Source organism: Synchiropus splendidus, chromosome 8, assembly GCF_027744825.2.
Source record: "Synchiropus splendidus isolate RoL2022-P1 chromosome 8, RoL_Sspl_1.0, whole genome shotgun sequence".
NCBI lineage: Eukaryota > Metazoa > Chordata > Actinopteri > Syngnathiformes > Callionymidae > Synchiropus > Synchiropus splendidus.
The window spans coordinates 7,217,091-7,231,939 of record NC_071341.1 but is presented as its reverse complement, the minus strand read 5'-3'; the positions used below and the strand labels follow the sequence as shown (position 1 = coordinate 7,231,939).

The window sequence follows — 14,849 nt, the reverse complement described above, 5'->3', positions numbered from 1 at the left end:
CCACCTACTGAGCTCTGAAAAAAACACATTTTGTGGTCCACATCATGGTGACTTCTTCATACATATATATATATATATATATTTATTTTTTTATTTATTTTATTTTTTTTATCATCCATCGTCCAAAAGCTGCTTCCACAGGAAACAAAAATTCTGGAGAGGGTTGAAGCCGTGTTGATGACTAGCCAAAAGGGCCATCTTGTATCATGAGTGTTGTGTGTACGAATCACAGCTCGGTCTCACAAAAATATTTTTACACTTGGCCTTGAGAGCCTCGTGAATGCAGCACATCACCCCAAGTCAAACACGCTCACTCATCACAGCCTAATTGAAAAATCCTGGAATACACATGACGTGTGAAGGAAGCGCATGAGTGTGAAGGCATGTCGCACATAGGCTCAGCTGCGAAGATGCAGCCTGCCACAATTTAGGCAACATTTGTGCCGGGGCATGTTCGTGCCCCCCAGCACTAGTAAATATAGTTACTACGCTGCGAGGTTGCTTACGCACATGTTTGTATATTAGGATGACCATCTGGTTATGAATGTGTGTGTGTGTGTGTTAGAGGGTGGAAGGGGGGGCAGTGAATCAGACGCTTCCTTTCAGTGTGTAGGTCCCGGTGAGAAAGAGGTGTTGTGTGTTCACAGCAGATTGTTTTAACTGGTCATGATTTTTTCAACATGCCGGGTCAATCACACTGTGAAGAAGCAGGTCGTGCCTCAGAGAAACAGCAGCAACGTTCACTCTAAAATGCTTTTTAGCGACACTGCCACCAGCGCCTCGTTCATGAAAGCGCCAAGCAAAGTGCAAGAGAGGCTCTTGCCATGTAAGCCAAGAGTGCAATGAGGTCGAACCGTGCGGAGGAGAACTTGATGTTAGCAGGGAAATCAGGACTGTCGATCAATGGCAGGAACAATTTCATCTTCAGGCTCCAGAAGTGCTACAAGTCAGGTACGATGAAAGCAAATGGTGTAAACGGAAACAATCTTTTAGTGGTCACATGGTTCCACACAAACGGACGCAGCTGAGGGAACTTCAAACGTCTCTTTGTACCGCACCGGATCAAAGTTAGCCATTTGTGCTAATTGCATCCCTCATCGTCCGTAGACGATTGTTTGTTTCACAAGAAAGAAGGGTTTGTTTGCGCTGTTTTTTGACCTGATTATTCAAGGTCATCTCAGGATGCTACCACCAACCTTCAGCCGAACAAAGTCACATGTTAAGTAGCATTCTCCGACTGAACCACCTGATTGCGGCCCTCGTCATAACCACTCACAGGTTGTCATGAAATGAAGCGGTTTGACCTTTAAACCTGCAGTGAGGCATGCTGGGAGATCACATGACTGACCAGTGAGCCAGTAACCTGCTTTTATCTTGCAATAAGTACCTTCAGTTCTACACCAAAAGTGTCACAGTTAAATTCTTACATCCTGTGATGTCGGCGTCAAGGCTAAAATTGAGGTAAAAATAAAAACATTCCTGTGTTCTTAAAAGGCCACAAAGATGGCCAACCTTACTAGATACCACGAAACTACTTCTGACACCTCTCAGGGTGGAGGAGGGGGATTCAACATCTTGATCATGTTTCTGGAGGATGAGCACCTTGCGAAGGAAACAGGTATGTCCAGCCAATATACATGCGGCTTTCTAGCTTTTTTCAAAAGTCATTTAGTTCAGTCTGTCATGAGGCAACATGAAAATTACATTGTTTTTTACGCAAGCTAGGAGTAGTTTTCAGAGCTCTAAATCTAGAAGTGCATAATGTATATGTATAATATGGACTGTAAGAGAATTTGGAATCTCATTGATAAGTTGTTGTTGAAGTATAACAACTCAGTCGGTATTTTTGAAGAACATTGAGTTTGAAAATGTTTATTTTAGGGAAACTATCACTGTCACACCAGGATACCATGCTATTTTAAAAGACCCCCCCCCAAAAAGTGTTATGGATTCATAATGAAAGATTGAATTATTTTATGGATGGCTTGCTAGAATTCAGAAATGCACTACAACCAGGACTGTGGAGAGCAAATAAAAATGTTAAAAGAAATGAGAAAGGATAAAGATGGCGGGAAACAAGTTGGACCATTTAGAAGTGTACGCAGGGCAAATATGATTCAAGTCAAACCAAGGTTGAAAAATTGAGGCTTAAGTTAGAGTAGAGAAGTATCAGCACTCTGCAGGGCCACAGGTATATAGCATCTAAAGAGGCTCCCCCATGAGGTTCTGCTTGACCACTGTCAACAATGATACAGAAAAAGGCATATACCAGTAAATAGACATGGCTTTGTAAAGCAGTAAAATCAATTCTGAGGAAGCCAACACTTTGTCGTCTACAGCCGTGCAGTACTGTAGTCACAGGATTTAGGAGAAATGTTGTTTTTTTTCATTGTTATTTAATAAATCAACAACAAAAGGTTCTGATTTCATGGTTCTTCCACTAATCTTAGACTTTTGCTTGTCCCAGATGAAGTCGGCATGGTGTCATGCTCCTCCTCCAACGGGGACGTTGATGATTGTCAGAGCTGCTTTTCACACCAGTGTGTTCAAATATTGATTGGACTGAAAACATGCTGTAAATCTTTGCGGGTGAGTCTTCACATGTCAAATGTGATTATACACTCTTGAGAGACTTATGTCTTCAAACCGCAACACCCAGCATTCTAAAAATACAAACACTGAAAGAAGTAAGGTTGCGGCTGTTTTATGAGAGGAAATGTGGCTGTGGAGCCGACCACTGCAGCCGACGCTCCTGTGGTGTGTGACAGCAAGGTGACATCCAGGTTAAACTAACCCTCCGGCATCATGCTAACACTAAACCGCTCCGCTCCAGCAAGGTACTGATGCTAAAACCTTAAGCCCTGCTGAGTCACGGCCTGTCTGACCTCTGAACTCTAGTCGCTCCGGCCTTATCCATCTTCGTCTCTTGGGTCACCTGATCTCTCAATACGTTCGACTCATTTGCTGTAGCTTTGAACGCAATGTTCTGGTTGCCCTTCACTCGGGTAACATGTTTGGTTTGAAATCCTTTGTCTGGTCAACAACAGCATCAAGTTCAGAATCCTTCAAACAAAGAAAAGCCCTCATCCAAATTCATCCAAAAACTAAACTTCACATTAGGGGGACCTTTCTGTCAAACAGAGGTATAACATGACAATCGTCGAGAGGACTTTTTTTTCTTTTTGTTTTGCTTTTTTCTTTCACATTTCATCTGACAGATTGATATCACACTGTGTCTGCACTGCAGGCAACAGGTGGTTCTGTTGCACTTTCCTGATTCCACTGAAAGCCTAATGCGTCAACATGCAACGCTGACTTCTGCAACAACATTGGACGCAAAAGTCCACTCGATAATATGTGATGCCTTAGGAATGAGTGTGGCGAGAACTATGTATAATAATGGAAACGCCTGTGACCTCTCCACTATTGACATATAACGTATGTATTTTTACCAAAAAATATATCTCAACTATGACAAGGACATTTTGTAATCTGGAAAAAAATGTATTTTTATTAGAACTATCTTTAAAAAATAATAATCCATGAATATTCACTTGAAGGATTTAGTCATGTGCTTTTGTTGTGAAAATCTTCAGCCTCTCACTGGGGATTAGCAAAGTGACTGTGTGAGATAATTGATTCTTCAAAACTGACGTCCACAGAGTCGCAGCTGGATTAAGCATGTCCTTCCCGACTGTCGGTTCAAACTCATGAGTTCAGTCCTTCTGATTCATTACCATTGCTGACAGCATCTGTACGAGCACATGCACTGACATGTCAGGCTGCTGTTTCATGGCAGAGAAGCACAGCGTTTCCAGAGGTCACCATGGAAGCTGCTTGAAGCTCTCCAGTCACGAGAGGCTGCAACATGTCTCCTTCCTGCTGCCGGGGCTCATTTCCAGGTTGTCTAGCAGCCCAGCTGGACTAGATCAGACCTGGAACAGTAATGGCCACTTGAGGAGCATCCTCAAAATAATCCAATCTAGAAATGAATGACTCCGCAGGTAGGTGCTGCTTAACACGTGAGATGCAGCGGAGATTACGTCCACCCTCCCACCCACCACTGATTCGTAATGTCCCTCTGGAACATGTGAGGTCGCTTAAATGACCAGCTCCTGATGTCAGCGCGGAGAGAGCGCTGACATCGCAGGATCCCAGGGGTCATTACATATGGATGGAGGAAGTGTGAAAGCAGAGGCAGGGAGGGATGGGATGAGTAGATGTCGGAGGTCTCACTTGGCCTTCAGTAAGTGTCTCTCTTTAACAATCCCTCCAGAGAGTTGGCCACAAGCGAAGCCGTGGCACCATTCTGTTCCTTGCCACTTCCTCTTTGTGTTATTATTACAGTTGTGCTTCAGAGCCGACCGTCATATTGGACGGAGAAAATCATCCATCACACCCGTGCAGGTGCTGAACGCTCCGCTGGGGTTCACAGAATGAAAGCATAATGATCTGAAGGTCTCGCACTGGTGGCGATGTTGCCAAAAAACATGAGGATCACTTAATGAATCGAGATTTGTCAGACAGAGCAGAGGGATGAAATCCAGCCCCTCTCACAGTTCCTGACTGAGGATCTGTGGGAGACTTTCTGTTGACACACGTAGTGAGTTAAAACTCTGATAAGAAATCAAAGGGACAAAGACTTGAATTCAGCTAGAGACAAAATTGTATTGTCCATGTGATGTGGCGTCAGAAATAATAAGACATGGGTTGGGAATGTTTGCTTCCTGAGATGGAGCTAATGCTTCGCCTCTCTCTAGTGATGAGCTTCATGGAACACTGATCACTTTCAGAAGTCAGTAGGTGGCGCTCCAAGTTCAAATCCAAAGATTTTGGAGCAGAGAGTGTCATCGACTAGCCCCTGAAAACATGGTCATGAAATGTCAAACACCCATCACGAACACTCCGTCAAACACAGCAACATAAGCAGCGCTTGGATCATCTCCACCATGGACAAGACCTATGACTGAGGGTGGTTTCACAATGTGCGCTCTATTTCAAGACAGAGCGCGTTCGGCTCAGGAGTGCGAGATGTGAACACAAGCGAGTTGGGTTTTGGCTGCGGACTTGAAACGTCTCCTTCTTGCTGCTACGTTGTTAACAACAAGACTCAAAGCAACATGATGATAGAGCGGTACTGACAACATCGGATGAAGCACCTGATTTGTAAGGGTAAGATGATCACAGATCTTACCGAAATCCTCTGCATTCCTGTGCGTCTTATCCATCAAAGATATGTAAGGTGTTTTGACAAGTTTGCGGATGGTCGCTGCATGTATCGTTGATGGTTTGGTCATGGCTAACGTGCTTTCCAACCCACCCTCGCTCTGATATATTTACCTTGGGAAGTAAACTTTGGTCTCCTATGTTGACACCAAATCTGGCGTGGAGTGAAAGTCTCTTCGCTGAATTACATTGGATGTCACTTGTTGTATAAAGCCCCTAACTTGGCTTACTGAAATACACAGCCCTCTGAGGGGCTTTAACTAGCAATTGACATGTTGCTACATGTAACCCCACTACTATCTTCCTTTTACGTGACGCGCTGCCCACGGTGTCAGATATGCCACAGATGGCAGGACACGCACTTCAACTGAAAGGCGTCAACATGCAGCGCTGAAGGCTGCCTTTGGTGTCAGTATAGGACGCAAAAGTCCGCTTTCCCAGTGTCAATATCTTACGCCATGGCAGTGAGGATGGGTTGCATGGTTTATCCCACCTCCGCCAGCCAGGCCATTCTGAGGAGGGCATGCCACACTTGCAGTGTCTGTCCTTTTAGGCACACATGTACTTGCTTGCTGTGGTGTGAGTGCACTCTCTCACTGCAGTTTGGTCACTGTGTCGTTATGTTTTTGAGTGTTGCAGCACCCAACCTCACTCATAGTACATCTGCCACAGTCGTGTCTTGTCTATTAACTGCATCTGTGTTAATAGAGCATTTGAACTCCAGAAGCCCATGCAAAGTTCTAATATTAAATTCAGGAGGTAGAAACTGCTGGACCAGAAGTCATTCATGACCTTGGTTCATTACTGCCTCATGGTTCCCATAGCATTATGAAATGAGCATGTTATTATCGCTCATATGAATGTTATGCGGTTCCATTAAAATTCATTTGGGTTGCAATCAGAGTGGAACAAGAGCTCATTATTCTGCACTGTCAAGCTCAAACGGCAGCAAGGGAGGCATTTAAAACCTTGAAAACCTCCTGCTTGGATCCTGGCTAGCCAGGGTGCTGGAGAGCCCATCGCAGTGCAACACATATGGCCGAAGAAATCATGAATGACTAATCAATCAGATGACCATGCGGCGTGGGCAAGTCAGCGGAGCATGAACACCGCCGACACGTGCACCTTGCGACCACTCTGTCTTCAAACCCGTCGGCCGCACGTGTGTGACCTGCGTCTTCCACAAACACTCCATAAACATGTCCGTTGCTGTTCTTTTTACACGTGTGGTTGTTTGGAAGAGGAGCGCAGGCCGGAGCCGGCTTCATAACAAAGCCCAGTAGCTGCCAGACGTGATCCTGAACAGAGTGTCTTTGCGAGCTGGAGTGTCGGTGCAGACGCTTGTGCCGTTACACTGTTACTGAAGCCGTCTGATTTATAGTCCACTTGACCAACTGGAAATGTCCTTCTCTCAGTTTTGTCGGGGGTAAATAAGAGCTCCATGACTACTATTGCACCGCACCTTTTCTACCTCAGGTCACTTTGTATTCTCTGAGAAAAAGGTTGTTTTTAGCTCCAGAGTTGAGAAACCAAACAGGATTATTCTAAATTACAAGGCAGGGTTTATTTAGGTCAGGTCATTGTGAGGGGCTGGACAGACCTGTGACCTTTTCAGTTTCATCTGATTTCCTTCTAAAAGAGCAGCAGGGCAGCTTGATCTGAGCGCAGCGTGTGTGAGGACAGCTGTCCTCCAGTGTAGATACATGTTTGTCCAAGGTATTTGATCAGCTTTCATCGTTTCATTTGACGGCAGTCAGTGTTGTCACCGTTTTTCGACTCCAGCCACATTTGGGCTTTCCACCAGATGAAAGTCAAATAATCTGAGCCACGAGTGCCGTGCTGATTTCTCATCTAAATGCACATTAGCATGGCTCAATCCATAAACCTATCGGAGGCTTTGAAATCATGACCAATGCTGGTCAGTGAAGGTGGATTCCTGCAGAATGGCCGGCAGCGTTGTGTGTTCCTCTTCACAAGGTGATGCCAACGTGTGTTCTTATAACAACAGACGGCACACTGGAGGCAGTTTGTCACACGTGAGTCACAGAGGCATTAGTAACACTAACATTTGCCTCGAATTATACACATTTTCCATCTATGGGAAGCGAGTGAGTTGTTTCCCTTTCATGCACGCTTTAATACTGTGATATTTTGTGGGTGGAATACTTGTCACCAATGATGGATTCCAACCATTATGGACTGTGGTCCAGTCGTGAATTGACTTGGTCTGAACCATCACCGTGGTGAGCCCACAGCTATCACGGACAAACCATGATGAAGCACTCGAGCCAAAGCACTGTCAACATAGTGCCCACAGTGCCCTTGTGAGGCCACACCTATTGGATAGAAGTGCCATTACTGGTGTTTGCCATGCAAGTCCAGCCTCCTGCTAACTTCTCATTGATCTCCAATAATGGAAGAGGAAGTGGGGCTTGATAGAAGACGGGCGACTTAATGAAACAGTCTTTAGGCTTGTCCACTTACGATACAAATGGACTTGCAGCCACTGGAATGTTAAGTAAGTGATTAAAACTGTAAGTACCTCATTGACTTTTATGCCCATTAAAGTGAACCACCATTGTCATTAGCAAAGCAAACGTTATTCTCTTTCTCAAGGGCAAAAGCAGAGGCATCTGGAGACTTGTCTCATGTGATGTTTGATGGTAGAAAGGACGCTTGCGCCCAACATTTTTTGTTTTCTTTTTGACGAAAAGTTCGTCTCTAGATGGCCAGGCATTGAAAGTGAAGACTGTAAAAGCACTTTCATGAGCTGTATCCATAAGATACCAGACTAACCTCCAACCATTTAACCACTGAAAGGAAGACCATTTCGGTAAAACTGACAAAGATTCGTAAATAGAAGCAAACACACAGACGAACAATGAGACTCCACTTTTGCCCAAGCACCAAGGAGTCACGAATCGAGCGGCCATTTTTTCCTGTTTTCCAGACACCCAGACACCCTCTTAGCTAAAAGCCTGGTTGTGAAAAACACACTATATGTAATATACCTTATTTATTTAGTTTGCTATTTGGAACTGGCTCAATAAGTAAAATGCATTACATTTAAAAACTAACCTTTTCTACCACAGGGAATCACTATGGACCTAGGAACTATATCAGTGATGAATCAACCATTGAAACAACAATAACGTTTTTTTCGCGAAAGGTGCCCTATTTTTTTTTTGCGAGTACCAGCGCCCCAAAATGTCTATACACATGCCTCCCAAGAATAACAGCATGGGGACATGACTTATTTAGTTCAGTGATTTACTTCCCTATACATGGTTTTATGAAAACAAAACAAAAAAGTAAAACTTTCACTGGGTGGAATACTATTCTTTTTTTTTTCATTTTCAAGTGGTTTCAAGGCTAAACACAACAATAAGCATCAGTAAACATGATTCACCGTCTGCTCAAACTACACTGACATGTTCATTCAAGAACAAAAAGTCTTCAGCATGCATTATGTCTTGTTGTCATGAACAGCTGTCAGAACGTGTATTCTAATCGTGGACTTAAGTTCTACAGAATCCCTCGGTCTACACCCACTACAGGTGTTTTTATCATCAATCATTGTGAAATATGCAACCTCTTCTAGCTTGCCCTCTCACCTAACTACGATTCTCCACCATACTCTGTGCATGTGCACCCATACATAATCCAATTGATCTCTACAGCTCCTCAGACATTGGGTGCTCCTTTTTGGTGTAACCTATGACAGAAGCTGTGGTCCAGCAAAACAATAAGGAGCAGTAATTCAGGGAACACTGCTGTCAGGAGGGAGAGCGATTACATGAGTGAAGCATCCAGCTGATTTAGTCATACAGGCAGCTTTATAACACGAGCCAATGAGGAGGGAAATTACATAATCCCGCTAAGACAATGCAACAGACTACAGAAAATATTAGCATCCCCAAGCATGACGTTACTTAAAATACAGTTGCATGCTTGAGATGAAGTGTTCAAACCACAGTTCAAAGCAGTCCGGCTGACAGGCGGTGCTGGGAGCGCACCTGTAATTTCACCAACATCCCATTCTTTTTTTGGGACTCACACAGAGACGGAAAGCTGCGTTCTGATGAATTTAGCCCGCGGCTGTCCTGGATGCTGCGCTTAGTTCATGACATGCAGCACCATCTCGTGACGAGACAGTTCTGTTGGCTCCCGCCCAACACCCTGCAGACTCGGGCCATGTGTCTGCTCATTTGTCTGTGAGTAACTTCTCTCACTCCCGCCACACTCTGCACCTGTCTCATGTATTTGTCAATCTTGCAACGACCCCTAAACCACCTTTATAGGTGAGCAGACAAATAGTTTGTGAAGTTAACTTGTGCTGAAAATGTTCAACTCCGGTCAGGGCAGTGGTTAGGTTAGGTTAGGTTAGGTTAGGTCCTGATGTCCCAAGCACGTGAAATAAACTTTGAGGAGGCAAAACCAGTCAGCTGATCTTACTGATCTTTACCTGTCAAAGCATGATGTGAAGATAAAAAGTCTGCCGTTGATCGATACGTCTGTGGTGTGTATCGATGTATAAAAACAAAAACAAAAAAGAAAGAAGCATCACATGAGAGGCTCATGTTTGCTGCTCGTGGAGCTAAAAATGTGGACCCAGGTGAGAACGGCTGCAGATGGGAGTCAGATTGACTTCTAATGAATTTTTGTGTGTTGTTAAGTGTTGTTATTGCCATCAATTCATAAATAAATATCAGAAGTTGATCCTTCCATGTTTCTCTTTCGGATCGCTTCTTGACCGGCTCCACGTCTCAAGTTCAAGTGGAGGGCGAGCAGCTCTCACCACACACGTAAAGATGTTTGGAAATAGTGTCGGAAATAGTGAATCTGTTTAACATTTGCGATTGTCGGCCCCAAACCTATCCAGAGCAGATTATCAGGATGAATTCACTCTAAACATACCACTGAGAGGATCATCTTATAAAATAACGATAAGCAGATGTTTACCATTCTTGGTCGGGAAGGAGCAAAATCTAGATAAAAACTGCCTCACTGTTGTTATGTGTGTGGCCCCCTATAGAGGACAGGAAAAGTATGTTTGATGGACATAATTGTTTGTTGAATACAAGCCTTTTACTCTGTTAGTGTAGTAGCTTCACATCATGGGTTGCACACGAAAGAATTGTTCAGGATTCGTCTGTAAATCCATTAAACATAAAACTGCAGAAATCGTCTGCACCCAAAAAGCAGTGACACTGGTCTTCATTTTGACAGTTCACATATCTACACATGCAGGCTCAGAGGGGCCAGTTTATGAGCTCACTGTGGTAAGGTTTGTGTCCATTTTGTGTCAGTACTTCAAGGTTTCTCCAAAATTTTCCAAAGGCATCATTTGATCGCGATTTGTGCTTTGTGTGTGAATATCATATATTTTAATTCCAACCTTTGAAGCACTCAGCAAACCATTCTAAACATGGTAAGTCAAATCATAATCGAATATATTATACTTAATAAATGTAATAATTTTCTGAATGCAATTTTAAAAATAGGTTTTTGTATTTATTGATTATAAATTAACCATGAAAGTCATACATTAATTAAATTTCCAGGTATTTATGGAACAAGCAGCACCTATACTTGTTTGAACATTTGGTATGTTTATTTCACCTAGGAAATATTTAGAGTTCAGGCAACAACTAACCATTGATTGATATTATTATCTTATATTAACTGTCTATGATGCAGAGAGATTTAGTTTCTCTGGTCACCTGTCGGGTGCACTGAGGTTTGGAAAGCATCTCCACTATAGTTATTCCTCCACTGACAGTGTCGTTGTTCAGCTGTCCCAGCAACATGGCCGATGAAGGAACATGATGAGGAAGAACACCACGAGACATTTCTATGGCCATACCAGCAAAAAGCAAACGCAGAATGTATCGATATTGCAGGAAGGTTAAAGCAATTACTTCGGATATCTTTTGTTTAAAGAGACACGTATGACAAATCTGCGATGCGAATGCATCACACATGAATCATGCAGGGGCCGGGGCACTGTGTCATTGTGAGCATCGGCGTCCGCTCACTCGTGACAGCTCAAACCGACTCTGCGAAAAGCTGAAGAAAGTTTTCTTTTTGAAAAGGCATTTGAAGGTTTTTCTGCCAACTTGTGCCTGGTTTTCTGCATGCTACTTATTCCAGAGTTCTGCAGCTGCGTGGCCCTCTCCTCTGCCGCGCCGGGAGCCTGCAGCCAGAGTGACTAGTCCCGCTGATGAGCAGTGTCTCATGAATGAGAGGAGGCAATCATTCGTCATAGCACCAAAGGAAAGTCCAGCTGACCGTTCAGCATGCTCTCACTACATGACAGAAGTGCTAATGACTTGGCTGTCTTAGCAAGGGAGCACTCTGTAGAAGTCTCCTCTCCACCCAGAAGAAGAGTGTTTCATCACATCATTTACTCCATCTACTGGCTGACAGCTATTCACTCAATAATTGACAAGTTGCCCTCCTCCGATTGAAGGAGCGAAGATTTCGGGGGATTATTTTCAATACAATTTGAGAGAAATCTCCCGTGAACCCTTGTTGAACTTGTGGATTTCGCCGATGTCCCCCAAGCTTCCGAAACTCGGTCCCTCACTCGATGTCAAGCCATGCTTTAATACTGTCTGTGCCTCTGTGGCTTAAACACTCATGAATAATTTTACATTCAGTGGTTGAGTGAATAGTTCAGTCAAACTAAAACAGGAACACATCCTGGCATGTTGAAGGATGCATAAAAGATAAAGTGCTGGAACCTCGTCTTCAGCCGGGAGCTTCAGGTTGTGAAGTGACTTCATACCTGACACGGAACGAAGTCTATAAGAGGCAGAGATGAAGTCACTAAAGGGAGAGGAGGGATTTCTTGTCGGCTTTAAAATCTCCTGCATCATCTCCGCTCTACGGTTTTGTGTCTCCGCTGAGACATTTTTAACTCTCCTGCTCTGGTCCGTGCATTTAATGTCCCGAGACAAATCGCTGGTATATCTATATGCATGTTTTGAATCAGATTCGCCTGATTGATGCTCACGCCTCTGAGCATCCGTCACTTTGGTGTAAACGCTCCATGAATTGTCTGGGATAACAGACCATTTGGATGATTTGAAATTTGGCTTTTACATTTTTGTTTTTCCATGTTCCATTAGCATGGAGTGGATTTGAATGGGGACATTTTATCCATTGCACTTGTCTGACATTACTAGAAAACACCTGTGATACCAAACATTGTCAGACAGTCAGGAACCTTAAGAAACTAGAGCAATGAAAAAAACAAATAACAAAAACAAATATAGAAATGGGAAAAATACGGCAAAATTTGCATCAATGTCTGTCTTTGGAAAACCATATATAATCGTCCCTAAGTATGTGTGAATAACCCAAGTGTATTAGATACAATTCATAGTTGTACTGATCAAAAACCGATGACCGGTTTATGCGTCTGACACGGTGCTAATGTTTGTACATAGTGACCTTTGGACATCGGCGACAGAAATACAAAACTATGGTCTGTTTTGGAGAATGTTTACAGAAAAATTAAACCTTAATTTAAGGCTACAGATGACAGCAAGTCATCCTCTCACTACTCAGGCATCCTGAGCGTCCCGACTGTTTAAACCTCCCGTCATGTCACTCAGGGATTAAAGAATCTAAAGCCCCCTTTGGACCAGGAATCAGTCTCTGGAAGCAGGGAGGGATTCGTGCCGCTAGTCTTTGGAAGCACAGAGTTTTATGAGAGGTTGTGAGAGGACACTCTTAAGTTGACTTGGTATCGCCGGGACTCACCTTCCGATCATGGTGGAGTGCTGCTGGACGGCAGCCTCCAAGAGGCGCTCGAGGATGGTCCATTCTCCCATGGCTGGAGTTAGGAGGCATCCACTGGAGACAGGCAATGACGGCTGACCCCGCTTCTTCGGGAGGTCACAGGTGCTGGTGTTCAAGTCCTTGGTTTGGACGCTTCAGGTCCACTCCTCGGAGTACAGACGGTGGAGAGCAGCTTCGGGGGTGCCGACTGAACCTGGCGGGTGTCAGTGATGCTCCATTGTTGCTCCACTAATCTGCCTTTTCTTTTCCCAATTACGTCTCAATTGGATTTAGGCTTCACTATGTGTGAGTGTGTCCATGCTCCTGCCCACGTGAGCGAATCTTCTTGACTGCACCTGATCTTGTTTACGTCCTCACACACTCACACACGCGCTCGCTTTGACAGGTGGAGTCAGTGCAAGCAGATGTCCATTACACACGCTGACACACCGCCCTCACACACTCGATCTTGGACAGCATCTTGAACCCGATGGTCTCGATAAGCAGGGATCTCTGCTCCTCCTCTGCTTCTCCATCCTCTTCCTTGCTCCTCTCCTTTGCTTCCAGGGATTCCCTTCTTCCTCTCTGGTCAGGTTCAGGCAGCACCAGAGAGAAGCATCCCTTCCTCCACACACCTCCTTGTCTTCTGCCTGGAACTGTGCGAGAGCTACTGGTTCCTCCACTTCTGCTCCTCCTCACTGCCTTCCACTCCCTGTTTGTCTCAGCCTGTTGTACAACAGGCAGGTTTCCTTTCTTTTCCTCCCTTCATCTTGTTTTCCCTTCCTTCTTGGATTCTCTCTCCGTTTGCGCCCTCCACCTTCCTCTGCTTCTCTCTCTCTGAGCCAGTAGGCAGCCAGACCGAGCGTGTGTCGAGAGGATTAGAGCGAGGAATCATCTCTCCACTCCTCTTCCTCCCCCTCTCACTCACTCTCCATCAGCGTGTTTATCCCCCCTCCCCTCCTCCGCGTGTCTTCCAACGCAGCCGCCACCACTCCCTCACATCAAACACTCATCATTTTTGCCTTCCATCTGTTCTCATTACCTTCTCTCGCTGTGCTGTGTGCATTGACACCGCGAATAGAACATGTTTGTTGTTTACACGACGATCACAAACACACGAGAGGCATCGCCAGGCAGAGGCTATGCAAGGATACCGTCCCTGAATCTGTGACAGGGAAGACATGTGGTGGTTCTAATGGAGCCTCAGTCTTCTCCATTCCAAAGTATAATGATGGATCAGCGGCAAAACTGTTGCCTCATACACAGAGGCATCACTTCATTTTCACTAAACCGCCATCTGCTATGATTCTTAAAAACAGTGTGCTTGTCTTGGACCATATCGCTCTGTCTGTCACTGATGCTTAGCTCCCTTCTGCTACTTGCTTGGTTATGACCATCACGGAAAACAACCCAGATGTTATCGACCTGAAGGAAATTTGGTCCCCCGCTGCCACTGACGTCCCATTTGTCTGCAAATATTCGGAATTATGAGCATACGAGGAAACCGTATTTAATGCTAGCAAACACCCGTTATGTAATTCCATGAGGTTGAAAAAATAAATTCAATTTAAAAGGAAAAAAAAACTATTGTGAATGATATAATACAGGTATTAATGCCATTGCAAAAATAAATATGACACATTTTAGCCTCTTTTTTTTTTACCAAGTACACAGTGAATTTTCCTGTATTATGCATTATTATCCCACCTGAAATTACCTCTTTTGAAATGATTTTAAAACTAATTTCATTGTTAAAATTATACCCTTGATACTATACTGAATGTTCTTCAAACGTGTTTTAAACACAAAGTGTTACACTTCCATATTGTGGCCAT

At 44.2% G+C, this 14,849-nt stretch overlaps 1 protein-coding gene across 1 annotated transcript in view; it reads right to left on the bottom strand.

The window, feature by feature from the left end:
• The window catches only part of LOC128763783 (gap junction delta-2 protein), a 34,189-nt gene extending 20,310 nt beyond the window's left edge, over positions 1 to 13,879 (bottom strand). Inside the window, exon 1 of the mRNA XM_053872952.1 lies at positions 12,997 to 13,879. Within this exon, the coding sequence (XP_053728927.1) occupies positions 12,997 to 13,067 (71 nt within the window). The 5' untranslated portion in view covers positions 13,068 to 13,879. The remainder of the gene's footprint in view (positions 1 to 12,996) is intronic.
• Positions 13,880 to 14,849: the final 970 nt, after the last annotated feature.